Source organism: Dendrobates tinctorius, unplaced genomic scaffold (assembly GCF_039654945.1).
Source record: "Dendrobates tinctorius isolate UK_male_01 unplaced genomic scaffold, ASM3965494v1 ptg000315l, whole genome shotgun sequence".
Lineage (NCBI taxonomy): Eukaryota > Metazoa > Chordata > Amphibia > Anura > Dendrobatidae > Dendrobates > Dendrobates tinctorius.
In genome coordinates this window covers 526,398-552,482 of record NW_027361982.1, presented here as the reverse complement: position 1 = coordinate 552,482, position 26,085 = coordinate 526,398, and the positions used below count along the sequence as shown (strand labels likewise).

At 33.6% G+C, this 26,085-nt stretch overlaps 1 protein-coding gene across 3 annotated transcripts in view; it reads left to right on the top strand.

The window, feature by feature from the left end:
- The window catches only part of TBX22 (T-box transcription factor 22), a 104,060-nt gene that overhangs the window by 45,976 nt on the left and 31,999 nt on the right, over positions 1–26,085 (top strand). For 2 of the 3 annotated variants that reach the window (XM_073561173.1, XM_073561174.1), the window contains exon 2: positions 24,559–24,703. In XM_073561173.1, coding sequence (XP_073417274.1) covers positions 24,559–24,703 — 145 coding nt within the window. Of the gene's footprint in view, positions 1–24,555; positions 24,704–26,085 lie in introns of all 3 variants that reach the window. The other variant, XM_073561172.1, reaches the window with a different exon arrangement.

The following is a 26,085-nucleotide window of genomic DNA, read 5'->3' as shown; positions in this document are numbered from 1 at the left end:
CATCTACAGCATATATGGCGGTATATTATCTGGATTTTACATCTACAGCATATATGGCGGTATATTATCTGGATTTTACATCTACAGTATATATGGCGGTATATTATCTGTATTTTACATCTACAGTATATGTGGTGGTATATTATCTGTATTTTACATCAACAGTATATGTGGCGGTATATTATCTGTATTTTACATCTACAGTATATATGGCGGTATATTATCTGTATTTTACATCTATAGTATATGTGGCGGTATATTATCTGGATTTTACATCGACAATATATGTGGCGGTATATTATCTGTATGTTACATCTACAGTATATATGGCGGTATATTATCTGTATTTTACATCTACAGTATATGTGGCTGTATATTATCTGTATTTTACATCTACAGTATATATGGCGGTATATTATCTGTATTTTACATCTACAGTATATGTGGCTGTATATTATCTGTATTTTACATCTGCAGCATATATGGCGGTATATTATCTGTATTTTACATCTACAGCATATATGGCGGTATATTATCTGTATTTTACATCTACAGCATATATGGCGGTATATTATCTGGATTTTACATCTACAGTATATATGGCGGTATATTATCTGTATTTTACATCTACAGCATATATGGCGGTATATTATCTGTATTTTACATGTACAGTATATATGGCGGTATATTATCTGGATTTTACATCTACAGTATATGTGGTGGTATATTATCTGTATTTTACATCAACAGTATATGTGGCTGTATATTATCTGTATTTTACATCTGCAGCATATATGGCGGTATATTATCTGTATTTTACATCTACAGCATATATGGCGGTATATTATCGTATTTTACATCTACAGTATATATGGCGGTATATTATCTGTATTTTACATCAACAGTATATGTGGCTGTATATTATCTGTATTTTACATCTACAGCATATATGGCGGTATATTATCTGTATTTTACATCTACAGCATATATGGCGGTATATTATCGTATTTTACATCTACAGTATATATGGCGGTATATTATCTGTATTTTACATCTACAGTATATATGGCGGTATATTATCTGTATTTTACATCTACAGTATATGTGGCTGTATATTATCTGTATTTTACATCTACCGTATATATGGCGGTATATTTTCTGTATTTTACATCTACCGTATATATGGCGGTATATTTTCTGTATTTTACATCTACAGTATATATGGCGATGGCGGTATATTATCTGTATTTTACATCTACAGTATATATGGCGGTATATTATCTGCATTTTACATGCACAGTATATATGGCAGTATATTATCTGTATTTTACATCTACAGTATATATGGTGGTATATTATCTGAATTTTACATCTACAGTGTATATGGCTGTATATTATCTGTATTTTACATCTACAGTATATATGGCGATGGCGGTATATTAGCTGTATTTTACATGTACAGTATATATGGCGGTATATTATCTGTATGTTACATCTACAGTATATATGGCGGTATATTATCTGTATTTTACATCTACAGTATATGTGGCTGTATATTATCTGTATTTTACATCTACAGTATATGTGGCGGTATATTATCTGTATTTTACATCTACAGTATATATGGCGGTATATTATCTGTATTTTACATCTACAGCATATATGGCGGTATATTATCTGGATTTTACATCTACAGCATATATGGCGGTATATTATCTGGATTTTACATCTACAGTATATATGACGGTATATTATCTGTATTTTACATCTACAGTATATGTGGTGGTATATTATCTGTATTTTACATCAATAGTATATGTGGCGGTATATTATCTGTATTTTACATCTACAGTATATATGGCGGTATATTATCTGTATTTTACATCTACAGTATATATGGCGATGGCGGTATATTATCTGTATTTTACATCTATAGTATATATGGCGGTATATTATCTGTATTTTACATCTACAGTATATATGGTGATGGCGGTATATTATCTGTATTTTACATCTACAGTATATATAGCTGTATTTTATCTGTATTTTACATCTACAGTATATATGGCGATGGCGGCACATTATTTGTATTTTACATCTACAGAATATGGTCTGTATTTTACATCTACAGTATATGTGGCAGTATATTATCTGTATTTTACATCTACAGTATATATGGCGGTATATTATCTGCATTTACATGCACAGTATATATGGTGGTATATTATCTGAATTTTACATCTACCGTATATATGGCGGTATATTTTCTGTATTTTACATCTACCGTATATATGGCGGTATATTTTCTGTATTTTACATCTACAGTATATATGGCGATGGCGGTATATTATCTGTATTTTACATCTACAGTATATATGGCGGTATATTATCTGTATTTTACATCTACAGTATATATGGCGGTATATTATCTGCATTTTACATGTACAGTATATATGACAGTATATTATCTGTATTTTACTTCTACAGTATATATGGTGGTATATTATCTGAATTTTACATCTACAGTGTATATGGCTGTATATTATCTGTATTTTACATCTACAGTATATATGGCGGTATATTATCTGTATTTTACATCTACAGTATATGTGGCTGTATATTATCTGTATTTTACATCTGCAGCATATATGGCGGTATATTATCTGTATTTTACATCTACAGCATATATGGCGGTATATTATCTGTATTTTACATCTACAGTATATATGGCGGTATATTATCTGTATTTTACATCTACAGTATATGTGGCTGTATATTATCTGTATTTTACATCTACAGTATATATGGCGGTATATTATCTGTATTTTACATCTACAGTATATATGGCGGTATATTATCTGTATTTTACATCTACAGCATATATGGCGGTATATTATCTGGATTTTACATCTACAGCATATATGGCGGTATATTATCTGGATTTTACATCTACAGTATATATGGCGGTATATTATCTGTATTTTACATCTACAGTATATGTGGTGGTATATTATCTGTATTTTACATCAACAGTATATGTGGCGGTATATTATCTGTATTTTACATCTACAGTATATATGGCGGTATATTATCTGTATTTTACATCTATAGTATATGTGGCGGTATAATATCTGGATTTTACATCGACAGTATATGTGGCGGTATATTATCTGTATGTTACATCTACAGTATATATGGCGGTATATTATCTGTATTTTACATCTACAGTATATGTGGCTGTATATTATCTGTATTTTACATCTACAGTATATATGGCGGTATATTATCTGTATTTTACATCTACAGTATATGTGGCTGTATATTATCTGTATTTTACATCTTCAGCATATATGGCGGTATATTATCTGTATTTTACATCTACAGCATATATGGCGGTATATTATCTGTATTTTACATCTACAGTATATATGGCGGTATATTATCTGTATTTTACATCTACAGTATATGTGGCTGTATATTATCTGTATTTTACATCTACAGTATATATGGCGGTATATTATCTGTATTTTACATCTACAGCATATATGGCGGTATATTATCTGGATTTTACATCTACAGTATATATGGCGGTATATTATCTGTATTTTACATCTACAGTATATATGGCGGTATATTATCTGTATTTTACATCTACAGTATATATGGCGGTATATTATCTGTATTTTACATCTACAGCATATATGGCGGTATATTATCTGTATTTTACATCTACAGTATATATGGTGGTATATTATCTGTATTTTACATCAACAGTATATGTGGCGGTATATTATCTGTATTTTACATCTATAGTATATATGGCGGTATATTATCTGGATTTTACATCTACAGCATATATGGCGGTATATTATCTGGATTTTACATCTACAGTATATATGGCGGTATATTATCTGGATTTTACATCTACAGTATATGTGGTGGTATATTATCTGTATTTTACATCAACAGTATATGTGGCGGTATATTATCTGGATTTTACATCTATAGTATATATGGCGGTATATTATCTGGATTTTACATCTACAGCATATATGGCGGTATATTATCTGTATTTTACATCTGCAGCATATATGGCGGTATATTATCTGTATTTTACATCTACAGCATATATGGCGGTATATTATCTGTATTTTACATCTACAGTATATATGGCGGTATATTATCTGTATTTTACATCTACAGTATATGTGGCTGTATATTATCTGTATTTTACATCTACAGTATATATGGCGGTATATTATCTGTATTTTACATCTACAGCATATATGGCGGTATATTATCTGGATTTTACATCTACAGCATATATGGCGGTATATTATCTGGATTTTACATCTACAGTATATATGGCGGTATATTATCTGTATTTTACATCTACAGTATATGTGGTGGTATATTATCTGTATTTTACATCAACAGTATATGTGGCGGTATATTATCTGTATTTTACATCTACAGTATATATGGCGGTATATTATCTGTATTTTACATCTATAGTATATGTGGCGGTATATTATCTGGATTTTACATCGACAATATATGTGGCGGTATATTATCTGTATGTTACATCTACAGTATATATGGCGGTATATTATCTGTATTTTACATCTACAGTATATGTGGCTGTATATTATCTGTATTTTACATCTACAGTATATATGGCGGTATATTATCTGTATTTTACATCTACAGTATATGTGGCTGTATATTATCTGTATTTTACATCTGCAGCATATATGGCGGTATATTATCTGTATTTTACATCTACAGCATATATGGCGGTATATTATCTGTATTTTACATCTACAGCATATATGGCGGTATATTATCTGGATTTTACATCTACAGTATATATGGCGGTATATTATCTGTATTTTACATCTACAGCATATATGGCGGTATATTATCTGTATTTTACATGTACAGTATATATGGCGGTATATTATCTGGATTTTACATCTACAGTATATGTGGTGGTATATTATCTGTATTTTACATCAACAGTATATGTGGCTGTATATTATCTGTATTTTACATCTGCAGCATATATGGCGGTATATTATCTGTATTTTACATCTACAGCATATATGGCGGTATATTATCGTATTTTACATCTACAGTATATATGGCGGTATATTATCTGTATTTTACATCAACAGTATATGTGGCTGTATATTATCTGTATTTTACATCTACAGCATATATGGCGGTATATTATCTGTATTTTACATCTACAGCATATATGGCGGTATATTATCGTATTTTACATCTACAGTATATATGGCGGTATATTATCTGTATTTTACATCTACAGTATATATGGCGGTATATTATCTGTATTTTACATCTACAGTATATGTGGCTGTATATTATCTGTATTTTACATCTACCGTATATATGGCGGTATATTTTCTGTATTTTACATCTACCGTATATATGGCGGTATATTTTCTGTATTTTACATCTACAGTATATATGGCGATGGCGGTATATTATCTGTATTTTACATCTACAGTATATATGGCGGTATATTATCTGCATTTTACATGCACAGTATATATGGCAGTATATTATCTGTATTTTACATCTACAGTATATATGGTGGTATATTATCTGAATTTTACATCTACAGTGTATATGGCTGTATATTATCTGTATTTTACATCTACAGTATATATGGCGATGGCGGTATATTAGCTGTATTTTACATGTACAGTATATATGGCGGTATATTATCTGTATGTTACATCTACAGTATATATGGCGGTATATTATCTGTATTTTACATCTACAGTATATGTGGCTGTATATTATCTGTATTTTACATCTACAGTATATGTGGCGGTATATTATCTGTATTTTACATCTACAGTATATATGGCGGTATATTATCTGTATTTTACATCTACAGCATATATGGCGGTATATTATCTGGATTTTACATCTACAGCATATATGGCGGTATATTATCTGGATTTTACATCTACAGTATATGTGGCGGTATATTATCTGTATTTTACATCTACAGTATATATGGCGGTATATTATCTGTATTTTACATCTACAGCATATATGGCGGTATATTATCTGGATTTTACATCTACAGCATATATGGCGGTATATTATCTGTATTTTACATCTACAGTATATATGGCGGTATATTATCTGTATTTTACATCTACAGTATATATGGCGATGGCGGTATATTATCTGTATTTTACATCTATAGTATATATGGCGGTATATTATCTGTATTTTACATCTACAGTATATATGGTGATGGCGGTATATTATCTGTATTTTACATCTACAGTATATATAGCTGTATTTTATCTGTATTTTACATCTACAGTATATATGGCGATGGCGGCACATTATTTGTATTTTACATCTACAGAATATGGTCTGTATTTTACATCTACAGTATATGTGGCAGTATATTATCTGTATTTTACATCTACAGTATATATGGCGGTATATTATCTGCATTTACATGCACAGTATATATGGTGGTATATTATCTGAATTTTACATCTACCGTATATATGGCGGTATATTTTCTGTATTTTACATCTACCGTATATATGGCGGTATATTTTCTGTATTTTACATCTACAGTATATATGGCGATGGCGGTATATTATCTGTATTTTACATCTACAGTATATATGGCGGTATATTATCTGTATTTTACATCTACAGTATATATGGCGGTATATTATCTGCATTTTACATGTACAGTATATATGACAGTATATTATCTGTATTTTACTTCTACAGTATATATGGTGGTATATTATCTGAATTTTACATCTACAGTGTATATGGCTGTATATTATCTGTATTTTACATCTACAGTATATATGGCGGTATATTATCTGTATTTTACATCTACAGTATATGTGGCTGTATATTATCTGTATTTTACATCTGCAGCATATATGGCGGTATATTATCTGTATTTTACATCTACAGCATATATGGCGGTATATTATCTGTATTTTACATCTACAGTATATATGGCGGTATATTATCTGTATTTTACATCTACAGTATATGTGGCTGTATATTATCTGTATTTTACATCTACAGTATATATGGCGGTATATTATCTGTATTTTACATCTACAGTATATATGGCGGTATATTATCTGTATTTTACATCTACAGCATATATGGCGGTATATTATCTGGATTTTACATCTACAGCATATATGGCGGTATATTATCTGGATTTTACATCTACAGTATATATGGCGGTATATTATCTGTATTTTACATCTACAGTATATGTGGTGGTATATTATCTGTATTTTACATCAACAGTATATGTGGCGGTATATTATCTGTATTTTACATCTACAGTATATATGGCGGTATATTATCTGTATTTTACATCTATAGTATATGTGGCGGTATAATATCTGGATTTTACATCGACAGTATATGTGGCGGTATATTATCTGTATGTTACATCTACAGTATATATGGCGGTATATTATCTGTATTTTACATCTACAGTATATGTGGCTGTATATTATCTGTATTTTACATCTACAGTATATATGGCGGTATATTATCTGTATTTTACATCTACAGTATATGTGGCTGTATATTATCTGTATTTTACATCTTCAGCATATATGGCGGTATATTATCTGTATTTTACATCTACAGCATATATGGCGGTATATTATCTGTATTTTACATCTACAGTATATATGGCGGTATATTATCTGTATTTTACATCTACAGTATATGTGGCTGTATATTATCTGTATTTTACATCTACAGTATATATGGCGGTATATTATCTGTATTTTACATCTACAGCATATATGGCGGTATATTATCTGGATTTTACATCTACAGTATATATGGCGGTATATTATCTGTATTTTACATCTACAGTATATATGGCGGTATATTATCTGTATTTTACATCTACAGTATATATGGCGGTATATTATCTGTATTTTACATCTACAGCATATATGGCGGTATATTATCTGTATTTTACATCTACAGTATATATGGTGGTATATTATCTGTATTTTACATCAACAGTATATGTGGCGGTATATTATCTGTATTTTACATCTATAGTATATATGGCGGTATATTATCTGGATTTTACATCTACAGCATATATGGCGGTATATTATCTGGATTTTACATCTACAGTATATATGGCGGTATATTATCTGGATTTTACATCTACAGTATATGTGGTGGTATATTATCTGTATTTTACATCAACAGTATATGTGGCGGTATATTATCTGGATTTTACATCTATAGTATATATGGCGGTATATTATCTGGATTTTACATCTACAGCATATATGGCGGTATATTATCTGTATTTTACATCTGCAGCATATATGGCGGTATATTATCTGTATTTTACATCTACAGCATATATGGCGGTATATTATCTGTATTTTACATCTACAGTATATATGGCGGTATATTATCTGTATTTTACATCTACAGTATATGTGGCTGTATATTATCTGTATTTTACATCTACAGTATATATGGCGGTATATTATCTGTATTTTACATCTACAGCATATATGGCGGTATATTATCTGGATTTTACATCTACAGCATATATGGCGGTATATTATCTGGATTTTACATCTACAGTATATATGGCGGTATATTATCTGTATTTTACATCTACAGTATATGTGGTGGTATATTATCTGTATTTTACATCAACAGTATATGTGGCGGTATATTATCTGTATTTTACATCTACAGTATATATGGCGGTATATTATCTGTATTTTACATCTATAGTATATGTGGCGGTATATTATCTGGATTTTACATCGACAATATATGTGGCGGTATATTATCTGTATGTTACATCTACAGTATATATGGCGGTATATTATCTGTATTTTACATCTACAGTATATGTGGCTGTATATTATCTGTATTTTACATCTACAGTATATATGGCGGTATATTATCTGTATTTTACATCTACAGTATATGTGGCTGTATATTATCTGTATTTTACATCTGCAGCATATATGGCGGTATATTATCTGTATTTTACATCTACAGCATATATGGCGGTATATTATCTGTATTTTACATCTACAGCATATATGGCGGTATATTATCTGGATTTTACATCTACAGTATATATGGCGGTATATTATCTGTATTTTACATCTACAGCATATATGGCGGTATATTATCTGTATTTTACATGTACAGTATATATGGCGGTATATTATCTGGATTTTACATCTACAGTATATGTGGTGGTATATTATCTGTATTTTACATCAACAGTATATGTGGCTGTATATTATCTGTATTTTACATCTGCAGCATATATGGCGGTATATTATCTGTATTTTACATCTACAGCATATATGGCGGTATATTATCGTATTTTACATCTACAGTATATATGGCGGTATATTATCTGTATTTTACATCAACAGTATATGTGGCTGTATATTATCTGTATTTTACATCTACAGCATATATGGCGGTATATTATCTGTATTTTACATCTACAGCATATATGGCGGTATATTATCGTATTTTACATCTACAGTATATATGGCGGTATATTATCTGTATTTTACATCTACAGTATATATGGCGGTATATTATCTGTATTTTACATCTACAGTATATGTGGCTGTATATTATCTGTATTTTACATCTACCGTATATATGGCGGTATATTTTCTGTATTTTACATCTACCGTATATATGGCGGTATATTTTCTGTATTTTACATCTACAGTATATATGGCGATGGCGGTATATTATCTGTATTTTACATCTACAGTATATATGGCGGTATATTATCTGCATTTTACATGCACAGTATATATGGCAGTATATTATCTGTATTTTACATCTACAGTATATATGGTGGTATATTATCTGAATTTTACATCTACAGTGTATATGGCTGTATATTATCTGTATTTTACATCTACAGTATATATGGCGATGGCGGTATATTAGCTGTATTTTACATGTACAGTATATATGGCGGTATATTATCTGTATGTTACATCTACAGTATATATGGCGGTATATTATCTGTATTTTACATCTACAGTATATGTGGCTGTATATTATCTGTATTTTACATCTACAGTATATGTGGCGGTATATTATCTGTATTTTACATCTACAGTATATATGGCGGTATATTATCTGTATTTTACATCTACAGCATATATGGCGGTATATTATCTGGATTTTACATCTACAGCATATATGGCGGTATATTATCTGGATTTTACATCTACAGTATATATGACGGTATATTATCTGTATTTTACATCTACAGTATATGTGGTGGTATATTATCTGTATTTTACATCAATAGTATATGTGGCGGTATATTATCTGTATTTTACATCTACAGTATATATGGCGGTATATTATCTGTATTTTACATCTACAGTATATATGGCGATGGCGGTATATTATCTGTATTTTACATCTATAGTATATATGGCGGTATATTATCTGTATTTTACATCTACAGTATATATGGTGATGGCGGTATATTATCTGTATTTTACATCTACAGTATATATAGCTGTATTTTATCTGTATTTTACATCTACAGTATATATGGCGATGGCGGCACATTATTTGTATTTTACATCTACAGAATATGGTCTGTATTTTACATCTACAGTATATGTGGCAGTATATTATCTGTATTTTACATCTACAGTATATATGGCGGTATATTATCTGCATTTACATGCACAGTATATATGGTGGTATATTATCTGAATTTTACATCTACCGTATATATGGCGGTATATTTTCTGTATTTTACATCTACCGTATATATGGCGGTATATTTTCTGTATTTTACATCTACAGTATATATGGCGATGGCGGTATATTATCTGTATTTTACATCTACAGTATATATGGCGGTATATTATCTGTATTTTACATCTACAGTATATATGGCGGTATATTATCTGCATTTTACATGTACAGTATATATGACAGTATATTATCTGTATTTTACTTCTACAGTATATATGGTGGTATATTATCTGAATTTTACATCTACAGTGTATATGGCTGTATATTATCTGTATTTTACATCTACAGTATATATGGCGGTATATTATCTGTATTTTACATCTACAGTATATGTGGCTGTATATTATCTGTATTTTACATCTGCAGCATATATGGCGGTATATTATCTGTATTTTACATCTACAGCATATATGGCGGTATATTATCTGTATTTTACATCTACAGTATATATGGCGGTATATTATCTGTATTTTACATCTACAGTATATGTGGCTGTATATTATCTGTATTTTACATCTACAGTATATATGGCGGTATATTATCTGTATTTTACATCTACAGTATATATGGCGGTATATTATCTGTATTTTACATCTACAGCATATATGGCGGTATATTATCTGGATTTTACATCTACAGCATATATGGCGGTATATTATCTGGATTTTACATCTACAGTATATATGGCGGTATATTATCTGTATTTTACATCTACAGTATATGTGGTGGTATATTATCTGTATTTTACATCAACAGTATATGTGGCGGTATATTATCTGTATTTTACATCTATAGTATATATGGCGGTATATTATCTGGATTTTACATCTACAGCATATATGGCGGTATATTATCTGGATTTTACATCTACAGTATATATGGTGGTATATTATCTGTATTTTACATCTACAGTATATGTGGTGGTATATTATCTGTATTTTACATCAACAGTATATGTGGCTGTATATTATTTGTATTTTACATCTGCAGCATATATGGCGGTATATTATCTGTATTTTACATCTACAGCATATATGGCGGTATATTATCTGTATTTTACATCTACAGTATATATGGCGGTATATTATCTGTATTTTACATCTACAGTATATGTGGCTGTATATTATCTGTATTTTACATCAACAGTATATATGGCGGTATATTATCTGTATTTTACATCTACAGCATATATGGCGGTATATTATCTGGATTTTACATCTACAGTATATATGGCGGTATATTATCTGTATTTTACATCTACAGTATATGTGGTGGTATATTATCTGTATTTTACATCAACAGTATATGTGGCGGTATATTATCTGTATTTTACATCTACAGTATATATGGCGGTATATTATCTGTATTTTACATCTATAGTATATGTGGCGGTATAATATCTGGATTTTACATCGACAGTATATGTGGCGGTATATTATCTGTATGTTACATCTACAGTATATATGGCGGTATATTATCTGTATTTTACATCTACAGTATATGTGGCTGTATATTATCTGTATTTTACATCTACAGTATATATGGCGGTATATTATCTGTATTTTACATCTACAGTATATGTGGCTGTATATTATCTGTATTTTACATCTTCAGCATATATGGCGGTATATTATCTGTATTTTACATCTACAGCATATATGGCGGTATATTATCTGTATTTTACATCTACAGTATATATGGCGGTATATTATCTGTATTTTACATCTACAGTATATGTGGCTGTATATTATCTGTATTTTACATCTACAGTATATATGGCGGTATATTATCTGTATTTTACATCTACAGCATATATGGCGGTATATTATCTGGATTTTACATCTACAGTATATATGGCGGTATATTATCTGTATTTTACATCTACAGTATATATGGCGGTATATTATCTGTATTTTACATCTACAGTATATATGGCGGTATATTATCTGTATTTTACATCTACAGCATATATGGCGGTATATTATCTGTATTTTACATCTACAGTATATATGGTGGTATATTATCTGTATTTTACATCTACAGTATATGTGGTGGTATATTATCTGTATTTTACATCAACAGTATATGTGGCGGTATATTATCTGTATTTTACATCTATAGTATATATGGCGGTATATTATCTGGATTTTACATCTACAGCATATATGGCGGTATATTATCTGGATTTTACATCTACAGTATATATGGCGGTATATTATCTGGATTTTACATCTACAGTATATGTGGTGGTATATTATCTGTATTTTACATCAACAGTATATGTGGCGGTATATTATCTGGATTTTACATCTATAGTATATATGGCGGTATATTATCTGGATTTTACATCTACAGCATATATGGCGGTATATTATCTGTATTTTACATCTGCAGCATATATGGCGGTATATTATCTGTATTTTACATCTACAGCATATATGGCGGTATATTATCTGTATTTTACATCTACAGTATATATGGCGGTATATTATCTGTATTTTACATCTACAGTATATGTGGCTGTATATTATCTGTATTTTACATCTACAGTATATATGGCGGTATATTATCTGTATTTTACATCTACAGCATATATGGCGGTATATTATCTGGATTTTACATCTACAGCATATATGGCGGTATATTATCTGGATTTTACATCTACAGTATATATGGCGGTATATTATCTGTATTTTACATCTACAGTATATGTGGTGGTATATTATCTGTATTTTACATCAACAGTATATGTGGCGGTATATTATCTGTATTTTACATCTACAGTATATATGGCGGTATATTATCTGTATTTTACATCTATAGTATATGTGGCGGTATATTATCTGGATTTTACATCGACAATATATGTGGCGGTATATTATCTGTATGTTACATCTACAGTATATATGGCGGTATATTATCTGTATTTTACATCTACAGTATATGTGGCTGTATATTATCTGTATTTTACATCTACAGTATATATGGCGGTATATTATCTGTATTTTACATCTACAGTATATGTGGCTGTATATTATCTGTATTTTACATCTGCAGCATATATGGCGGTATATTATCTGTATTTTACATCTACAGCATATATGGCGGTATATTATCTGGATTTTACATCGACAATATATGTGGCGGTATATTATCTGTATGTTACATCTACAGTATATATGGCGGTATATTATCTGTATTTTACATCTACAGTATATGTGGCTGTATATTATCTGTATTTTACATCTACAGTATATATGGCGGTATATTATCTGTATTTTACATCTACAGTATATGTGGCTGTATATTATCTGTATTTTACATCTGCAGCATATATGGCGGTATATTATCTGTATTTTACATCTACAGCATATATGGCGGTATATTATCTGTATTTTACATCTACAGCATATATGGCGGTATATTATCTGTATTTTACATCTACAGCATATATGGCGGTATATTATCTGTATTTTACATCTACAGTATATATGGCGGTATATTATCTGTATTTTACATCTACAGTATATGTGGCTGTATATTATCTGTATTTTACATCTACAGTATATATGGCGGTATATTATCTGTATTTTACATCTACAGCATATATGGCGGTATATTATCTGGATTTTACATCTACAGCATATATGGCGGTATATTATCTGGATTTTACATCTACAGTATATATGGCGGTATATTATCTGTATTTTACATCTACAGTATATGTGGTGGTATATTATCTGTATTTTACATCAACAGTATATGTGGCGGTATATTATCTGTATTTTACATCTACAGTATATATGGCGGTATATTATCTGTATTTTACATCTATAGTATATGTGGCGGTATATTATCTGGATTTTACATCGACAATATATGTGGCGGTATATTATCTGTATGTTACATCTACAGTATATATGGCGGTATATTATCTGTATTTTACATCTACAGTATATGTGGCTGTATATTATCTGTGTTTTACATCTACAGTATATATGGCGGTATATTATCTGTATTTTACATCTACAGTATATGTGGCTGTATATTATCTGTATTTTACATCTGCAGCATATATGGCGGTATATTATCTGTATTTTACATCTACAGCATATATGGCGGTATATTATCTGGATTTTACATCGACAATATATGTGGCGGTATATTATCTGTATGTTACATCTACAGTATATATGGCGGTATATTATCTGTATTTTACATCTACAGTATATGTGGCTGTATATTATCTGTATTTTACATCTACAGTATATATGGCGGTATATTATCTGTATTTTACATCTACAGTATATGTGGCTGTATATTATCTGTATTTTACATCTGCAGCATATATGGCGGTATATTATCTGTATTTTACATCTACAGCATATATGGCGGTATATTATCTGTATTTTACATCTACAGCATATATGGCGGTATATTATCTGGATTTTACATCTACAGTATATATGGCGGTATATTATCTGTATTTTACATCTACAGCATATATGGCGGTATATTATCTGTATTTTACATGTACAGTATATATGGCAGTATATTATCTGGATTTTACATCTACAGTATATGTGGTGGTATATTATCTGTATTTTACCTCAACAGTATATGTGGCTGTATATTATCTGTATTTTACATCTGCAGCATATATGGCGGTATATTATCTGTATTTTACATCTACAGCATATATGGCGGTATATTATCGTATTTTACATCTACAGTATATATGGCGGTATATTATCTGTATTTTACATCAACAGTATATGTGGCTGTATATTATCTGTATTTTACATCTACAGCATATATGGCGGTATATTATCTGTATTTTACATCTACAGCATATATGGCGGTATATTATCGTATTTTACATCTACAGTATATATGGCGGTATATTATCTGTATTTTACATCTACAGTATATATGGCGGTATATTATCTGTATTTTACATCTACAGTATATGTGGCTGTATATTATCTGTATTTTACATCTACAGCATATATGGCGGTATATTATCTGTATTTTACATCTACAGCATATATGGCGGTATATTATCGTATTTTACATCTACAGTATATATGGCGGTATATTATCTGTATTTTACATCTACAGTATATGTGGCAGTATATTATCTGTATATTATTAGATGATATACGGGGAATTCTCCATTACTTTATAGCCACAGATAATTTACAGATCTTGGTTTTGTGCAGAACTCCTCTGGTAAAGCTGCCGATTTGCCCCATTTTACAGCTCTCTGAGGCTGAATGTGAATGATGATTTCAAGTTTGCAAAATACTTCTGAAATTTACCTGAAGGTGTGAACATCTGGTAATGGTGCAGACTGAGGGTCCTCCTGGTGATGTCGCCTGGCCCCTGGCAACGCCTGTATATCGTGTGGATGGGATTTAGGGCTCATACTCACTGGAGAGAAAATCGGACGAGTGCAATCCTATTAAAAATCGTATTGCACTTGGACCAATGTTAGTCAATGGGTGACATCTCATCTGTGATTTTTTTCCCACCCGAAATTGGACTGAGAAGAAAATCGCAGCATGCTGCATATTGCTCCTATTTTCGCTTGAAAATCGCCAATGCAAGTGATAAAAAAAGGACAAAAAACGAACAATCCATTTTCCATCCGTTTTTAACAGATACATCACCATTCTGTGGTATAGAACACTGTAAATGGTCCTGTAAATGACTGTAGAAAAATAGTTGCTGCAAAAAAAAAAAATGCATGGCATACGGATGAAAACCGGATGTAAAACAGATGGTGCGATTAAAAATCGCATACAAAACGCATGACAATTGCACAGTTTTGGTCTTTTTTTTTCTGTCCAGAAAACGGACCGCTTTTTTCCTCGCAAATGGGTGTGAGCCCTCAGTCTGATTTCGGATGAGAAAAAAAATCGCAGATGAGATGTCACCTATGGAATAACATTGGTCCGAGTGCAATCCGATTTTTTATCGGATTGCACTCGTCCGATTTTCTCTCCAGTGAGTATGAGCCCATAGACTTGAATTAGATCAGGGAAATCTGCAGCAGAAATGCAGTAAAAGTGCCCATAATCCATGCAGGAATGTAGCAATAAAGATTTAGCAAAACTAAGTAACATGAAGTTTCCAGAGCAAAACAGATTTAATGAAAACATGAACGAAAAGAGACAAAAATTGTAGCTGAAAATATGCAACAGATTTAATATAGGGAACGGGTGCAGAAAATCTGATCATCAGAAACGCAACAAATGCTCCTGGTGGGAACTCGGACTAAGAAATGTCAGCAGCAGTAAATACTGACACCGGGATCAGGGATCCATAGATTGTATGGGATATATAGGACGCCGCGGCTTTCTCAGCCTAAAAGCCGCTACAAATATCTCAGGTGTGAACGCAAACCAGGGATGCGTCCAGAACAAAGATAATCAGAGCCTAAAACCTAAAGCTCCTCATATTATATAGTGAGAGCCACAACATATAATAATGTATAATAAACCACCATACTATATGATGTTTCCAGTAACCAAACGTAAGAGCCTTATTACAGAGTTCATCAGTATATTATAATGTCCTCTCATATTATGCAGTGCAAGACATAATATATAATAATAACAACCTATAAGCAACTTCGCCTCATGTAATATAACATATGTCTGCATTATAGTGAGACCCATAATAGTTATATAATACACCAGTATCTAAGGTCTCATCAGCAAAACAAGTAGAACGATTCACTGCTATAATATGTACCTAATGTAAAGCACTTCCACAATATATATATATATTTACCATGAGAGCCCGAAAATCGAGCTCATTACACCGCTATAGTATATAGTTATATCAGTTATATAGGGAATGCCATACTACAAAGTATAATATAATAATAATAAATTTTATTTCTATAGCGCCGACATATTCCGCAGCACTTTACATTTCAGAGGGGATTTGTACAGACAATAGACATTACAGCATAACAATAATCACATACATATATAATATATATAATATACTCAAAAATTACATGTGTCCATAGTAAGATTATAATAATATTTCTATGTATAAAAGGAGCCCCAATATCTAGTACAGTACACTGTTATATAAGTAATATCGGGAGTGCCATAATCCATAGTATACAATATAGCCGAGTACTATAGATGTCCTGGCTAGAGTATACATAATACACTAATAGGGTGAGAGCCTCATATATGATACACCACTAGAATGTTAAATATTACACAGTAAAGTATACATGTAACACAATATAATAGATAACACCTTCCCAGCAATACACGGATAGCCTTTCATATAATGTATGTATAATGCCTCCTTCATAATAATAGTAGTAATAACAATATAGAGTCAGAGCCTAACATCATATAATGGCGTTATAATGAGTAGGAGTGTATATATATATACTTATAACAGTCAGAGCCATCATATGGTGATATATTATAATACACTGTATAATCCAGAATATTTTCCTAGTGATAGTAGGGTTATATAGCTATATATATCCGGACTCTGTATGTTCTGCAGCTTGCACCATGTAGTGTCCGGAATATTGCATCTTGTGCATTATATAGATGAGCTTGTATACATCCTCATGAGTTGCTGATCGCCCGATCACATCGCTCTGACTCCCAACCCCTATATTACATACTATAGAACCCTCATCTTCTGTATGATCTCCATTAGTAATAATGTTACCTATAAATCCCCCGGAGCTACAGAGGACAGGACATGCTGAGATCCATATACTGCCCAGGATGTCACCAATAATCACCTTCCCACATCACTCAGTGCTGTCACTCACAGGTAGCGTGGCTGACTACCCCTGGTACTGTCCCCCTATAACGAGCCGATAACAATGACACTGATACCAGCAGCATCGGCAGGATTGTGTGCGCTACTTCTCTCTGGTGTCAGCGCATATGACAAGTCACGCTGCGTCCGAGAACTGACCAGCCCCCCAACACACACACTGCCCCCCGAGCCGGCCGCTGATTGGAGGCTGCAGAGTCGGGTGTGGGCTGCGGCCTCCCCTGGTGTCGGCGCTGTGGAGCCGCGGGTGCAGTCGCCATGTCTCTCAGCTCCCGGGCGCACGCCTTCTCTGTGGAGGCGCTAATGGGCGCAAAGCGGAAAGCGCAGGAGGAGGAAGGCGCAGAGGAGCGGAGCGGGCACCGCCAGGAGACGGGTTAGTGTCGGGGGCTGCAGGAGGAGGGGACCCCAAACCAGGAATGATGGAGGAGATGGGCGCAGAGAAGAGACACAGAGGATTGTGCCGCTGCCCGGACACATATATATATATACCTGCCCGCCATCAGTATAGTGGGATGATGCGCTGCCTGCAGCAGCGGAAACGCGTGTGGTTTTCTGTGCGGTCCTGGAGCCGCTGTCCGTCCCGACTATGTGGAGCCGATCGCTCATGGACGGGACACAGTTGTCATCCTATCATCCTTTCTTATACAATTCTGGTTGTGTTCTGATCGTTATACAGTCACATTATAGGATGGTTATTGATTCTCTGTCACTTTTCCTTGCAGTTCTTTTTAGGGAACTTTTGTTCCTGAGACAAATATGCAGCGGATTTATGAAATTCACAAAATTTACGCTGCAGTTTTCTCCTTTATGTATTGAAAATGTGTGCTTCTTCCATTCGCAGCAATGTCCACATCCGCTTCTCCCTCTCTGGGGTCTTACACCTCCTGCTGCACCTTCTCCTCTGATTGCTCCTCTCCTGGTTTTGGCTACAAATACTGATGTAAAATACTGACCAAATACTGAATGTGTGAACGAGGCCAGGTTTTGAGGGCTACAGCTCTTACATTCCAGTCTATGGGGCTGTGTTTTTTTTCATGGACCGAGCCGTCTGCAAAAAAATCACAGAGGCGTCTGATTTTGATCCAAGTCATAGATGGATCTTGCCAGTGCCAGTCTATGGGTCTGTGAAGAAGTCACCCTGCGCTCTGATGCCGTCGTGTGACGTCCGTTCTTCGCGGGCCGTTTCATAGGAGAACCCAGAGAATCCGCCAACAGTTCGCTTTTGCTCAGGAAAAATCTGATAGGAAAAACTGAGAAAAATCTGATCAAAAACGCTGTGAAAAATCACAACACATCATTTATGATCCTTAATGAGGTGACGTTTACTATTGTTTTTTTAAACTTTTATTTTTATAAAATCACTGATGGTAAATATAGACATGGAGTGACGCTGAGATAATATTGATGAAGCCTACAGATGAGAATTGGTCCTTTTTATTCAAGCGCAAGCAAAAAAAAATTGATATCTGAGGCCTCATTAAAGGCACTAATATTTTCATGCAAAAAAAGAGACTTTTTCGTATAGAGTTGTGTTTTTCCCTTTTTTTTCCATATGGTATACATATAAAGCATAAACTCGGAGCATTGCTGTATTTGGGGGGAAAAAAAGCACCAAAAATGCAAAAAACACAACTAATAATATCTGACCACAGAAATGCACAGATAATATCAAGCCTCATATTTTACTATTGATTTATATTCAGAATTTGGACACAAAAAAGGAGCAAAAAGTATTGTGAAAGATCTGGATTGATACTTTTTGTTGTCATCCTTTATGAGAAACACAAGAGAATGACGGCACTGATCGTACGATCGCAGGTCTCGGACATCACAGATCAGGATTGGGGATTTATCCTCAGTGGATATTGGATAAGGACCAAGGGTGCCAACATCAGTTTATCCAAGAATCGCTGCCAAACATGATTATAAATGGTATCTGTCCGTAGCCCAGAATTCTCATCTGAAGAAATGAGCGGCGTTCACTGAAAATAATGATAATTCCAAGTCAAGATAATCTGCAGACGTTTCTTCAGCTTCAATAAATCTCTTTTTATACAGACAGGGCAAAAAATGTGGCCACTTTTTATGGACTGTCCAGGAATTTCTGGAAGGTTGGTGACCCTGATGTGGACACAGATGGATCCACCAGGACTGACGTTAAATTTCCTTTCCTGCTGTTTTTTTTTGGGACGACAGATTATTGGAAAGTGTAGAGGGCAGTGATCATTTCTGGATTCTGACACCAGAATTTGTAGCAGCGCCTCTTTATCCGGATGAGATCCTTGCCCTATATGATGGTCATTATATATTATTGGGATGTGACTAGATAATATATTCTCATTTATTATATAAGTACTGCTATATACTCCAGGTAATATTATACATTTCTGGGGTATAAACCCCATCATGTATTAGTACAATGAACTAATACTTCCTACTTGGTGGATTCCAATGTATCACAGTAATGGACGTAGATAATTCTACACATTCATGGTGTTACACTGTCATTTTATATTACAGCTACATAACTATTTATTTAATTCTACAATTATAATAGAAGATGATAATATAAGCTTATAACATTTTTTTTCACTGTATTGTTACATTCTGTGATTATACAAGATCGATCTTCCTACAGATCGTTCATCCATCAAGTGATCATGGCTCGAGATCAAGCTGAAGGCCATTAAATAAATAAATATATGAATAAATAAATAAATGATACAACTTGATAATATAATATATTGACCCCCCATATGATCTGTAATAATTATCTATGATACCATATAATTCACCAGGTGCCAGTGTTGTATTACAAGATTTTAGAACAATATGAGAATATTATTTGATCATTGATATCATTCTGCCACTAGTTTTACTATATAAAGTGCGGTCACATTCTACAATTCTAGAATATGATAATACCGTATAATGCACCTGGTGTCTTTACATTCCTATAATACTAGATAGAAGTGTAAACTGCCGCACTATTATCACTTTATACCTTTCTAGTAGAAATTCCTATTTATTCTATTCCATTATTATACGTTATATGATCATTTTTGTTTTCTTTCATTTTATCAGGTCTAGTGTCTGCCTAATCCTTTACAACTAAAATTCTGCAAATGTACATTTCCATCTAATATAACCTGAAGTATTCTAACATAATTCTGACACATAATTACATCATCTAATCATGTGCTTTATAGCATCATGACAAGTCTAATGCCCCATAATAATATATAATAGCCGCAGAGTATTATAATATCCTGCAGCTCTGTCACTCCATAATACCATGTAATGACCCCAATATATTATATAGTCATACATCTAAAACTTTGTAATCCTGAATCATGGCTCCGGGTGATTTATACTGTCCTGTACTTGTAATAACTGGTAATACTTTATAACGACATCTGGGTGATTATTACATCTTGAATCTATCACCACAGCACAATATTTGCTCCTGATATGTTACAATGTTGCAAAATGCCAATACTGTAACCATGAATGTGATGTTATGTTACACCAACATACTATATAATGAAGCTTGTGAGTTATAATATGCCATAATACTGTATGGGCCAGAGTATACTAGATGCAATACTAGAAAGACATATTACATAATAGTAAGTATCCTCCTAATATATTATAAACCAAGTGGTTACACTGTAACGCTGCCGAAGGAAATCTGATGTATGATATTGTCCCATAGTAGGAGCATTATTATTATACAATACAATAAAAAGACACTGAAGTATTATATTGTCCCTATCTAATGATTCCCATGTCTGCTGATGTCTCTGTTACTAGGTAATAATATATAATGACATTGATGCATTACATTTCATCACATAATGATATATATAGTGTGTAATAATATCTTTATTAGTAGATAACACTATATAACGACATTGGTCCCACATTACTATATGATTCTGGTGTTATAATGTCAATATCAGATGATGCTATATAATGTCACTGGTGCATTGTCCCATGATATTATGTCATGAGTGTGTGATAATATCCCATAATACTGAGTTTAGTGTAAATGCTGCAGATCTGATCGGGAAATATTGCTGTATATTAGGGCGTATTTTCAGTCCGAGTGATGTCCAGCAAAAAAATCGGATTCCATCCAGACTAATGTTATTCAGTGGGGCCGTGATGATGAACTATTTTTTTCCACTGACTAAAAATGTCAGCGTACAGATGAGACCCACCCATTCAAGTCTATGGGTGCGAGAAAAAAATCTGATGCCACAGTTAGACTAAGTTCACACCTTTTTTTAATGCAACTTTTCAACTGCGTTTTACGGTACCAGCAAAGCCTATGAGATTTCAGAAATTGCATGCACACAGCTTGGTTTTTTGTCATCAGGATTTGGTGCTTTACATGTCTTTTTGGACATAGCGCATGTCACTTCTCTCAGTGTTTTTTTTAGCATTTTTCATCCATTGAAATGAATAGGTGGTGAAAAAATGCGGGAAAAAAAGCACCATAAACCCAGGTATCAGGTTTCGCTGAATTTTTTGTGCCAAGACCTGATTCTATGGAATAAGACTTTTTTTTCAACACTAAACTTTATAAGCCTGTACAAGAGACAAATGTAGCATGCCAAAAGCGCAGCAAAACACGCAAGAAAAAACATGCTTTTTTTCCTGCAGATTCTTTGCTGCTCAGATCTGGTTTTGCTGCAGAAAAAAAAAACACTGAAAAAACGCCTAGCGAGAAGCATCAACCACTGAGGACGCTCAATTCTAAATAGCGAGATGCATGCAAATATTTCAGATACATTATAATTCGGGAACGTAGGAAATTGTTAATAGCTGATGTTAAAAAAATGGAATGTACACGGATGACAAGCGAGAAAAAAAACGTCCCACTTTTCTGGATGAGCATCTTACCGAGTTTTTCTATAGAGTTGTGTGAACCTGCCCTTATAGAATCAGCTTCATGAATGAGATTCAGCTAAGTCTCATGTCCTGTGCTACAGAATGAAATCTGCTACAGGAACTAAAAGTCCCAGAAGTCAGATCATTGTGCGGATGTGAATGCGTCTTTCACCCTTTGCATAAGGCGAGCTGTGTGGACAATCTGCAGTGAATTCTCAGCAGTATTTATCGCTGCAGATTTCACTGGGATTTTTATGCAGAAATTCCACCAAGTGGAGCGTTCCCCGATAGAGACGTAGGGAAGGTGTAAATGGAAAGTGTTCGCCGCCGCAGGTAAAGCCGCTCTATAACGGCTCGTGCCCACAACCATATTTTTGATCCGGGTGCTGTCACAGAAAAAAAATCAGATTAATTCAGTGCGGCCGTGCAGATGAGTGATTATTTTTTCTCTGACCGAATCTGCGTGTGAAAAAAAAATCACAAATAAATAAAAATAATAATAATAATAAAAATTGCAGCGAGCACTAGTTTTTCTTCCAAAACTCGCATGAGCCTCGCCATTTCAAGTCTACGGCTCTACAAAAAAATCGGATGCCGTACAGAGCCACAGTATAGATCCGACTTTTATGGATACATTACAGTTCTGTAACATAAGAAACTGTCAATGATTAATAGCTGCTGCTGTAAAAGCGGAATGTGCCCAGATGACAAGTGAGAAAAAAATCATTTGAGTTTTCTGAATGAAACTGTGACAATTTTTTATACTCTGGTGTGAACCTGGTCTAACAAGAAGCACGTTATAATCCTAACACCGCGGATATAATGTAACATTACTCAGTATTGGGATCCTGTAGGATACAGTATAATGAGGCATTACAGTTTCTCATCTGATGACCCCTGTAAGCCCCCGTAACGGTCGCCCCTCCGATCCTTTCTGCCAGTAATGTCTCTATACCGCTCTTATCCCAGCAGAGAAAAGACCCAAATGTGCAGCGCCCCCGTCTCCAGACCCAGCGACGAGCGAAGAAAGCGAAGTCCAAGTGGAGCTCCAGGGAGGAGATCTGTGGAGGAGATTCCACCAGATTGGGACCGAGATGATCATCACCAAAGCCGGAAGGTGAGGAAGCGACAAGGACAGCAAAGGATTACGTCACCAAAATCCTACTGTACTAGACCTGAGATTGTGAGCCTGACCTCCCCCCAACATCAGGCCTGACCTCACAAATGTTCTTTTGGATGATAGGGCACAAATTCCCACAGATGCATCAATAATCTTGTAGAAAATCTTTCCAGAAGAGCGGAGCTGATATCGCTGCAGAGAACGATGCCATATTAATGTCTATGGATGTAGATGAGGACAGAGAAGCCCCAGGAGGTGGATGTGGGGGGCACATACTTTTCCACATATTAATGTCTATGGATGTAGATGGAGGACAGAGAAACCCCCGGAGGTGGATGTGGGGGGCACATACTTTTCCCCATATTAATGTCTATGGATGTACAGTTGCACTCAAACGTTTACATACCCCGGCAGAATTTTTGCTTTCTTGGCCTTTTTTCAGAGAATATGAATGATAACACCAAAACCTTTTATCCACTCATGGTTAGTGGTTGGGTGAGGCCATTTATTGTCAAACTACTGTGTTTTCTCTTTTTAAATCATAATGACAAACCAAAACATCCAAATGACCCTGATCAAAAGTTCACATACCCTGGTGATTTTGGCCTGATAACAAGCACAGAAGTTGACACAAAAGGGTTTGACTGGATACTAAAGGTAACACATCCTCACCTGTGACCTATTTGCTTGTAATCAGTGTGTGTGCATAAGAGCTGAGTGAGTTTCTGGGATCCAGACAGACTCTTGCATCTTTCATCCAGCCACTGACATTTCTGGATTGTGAGTCATGGGGAAAGCAAAAGACTTGTCAACGGATCTACGGGAAAAGGTAGTTGAACTGTATAAAACAGGAAAGGAATACAAAAAGATATCCAAGGAATTGATAATGTCAGTCAGCAGCGTTCAAACTGTGATTACCAAATGGAAAATCAGGGGCTTTGTAAAAACAAAACCATGGTCAGGTAGACCAACAAAAATTTCAACCCCAACTGCCAGGAATATTGATCAGGATGCAAAGAAAAACCCACAAATAACATCAGGTGAAATACTGGACTCTCTGAAAACTAGCGGTGTGGCTGTTTCAAGATGCACAATATGGAGGCACTTGAAGAAAAATGGGCTGCATGGTCAAGTTGCCAGAAGAAAGCCATTACTGCTCAAATGCCACAAAATATCTAACCTACAATACGCAAAACAGCACAGAGACAAGCCTCAAATCTTCTGGAACAAGGTAATTTGGAGTGATGAGACCAAAAATGAACTTTTAGCCATAACCATAAATGTTACATTTGGAGAGAGGTCAACAAGGCCTATGATGAAAGGAACACTATTCCTACTGTAAAGCACGGAGGTGGATTGCTGATATTTTGGGGACCTGT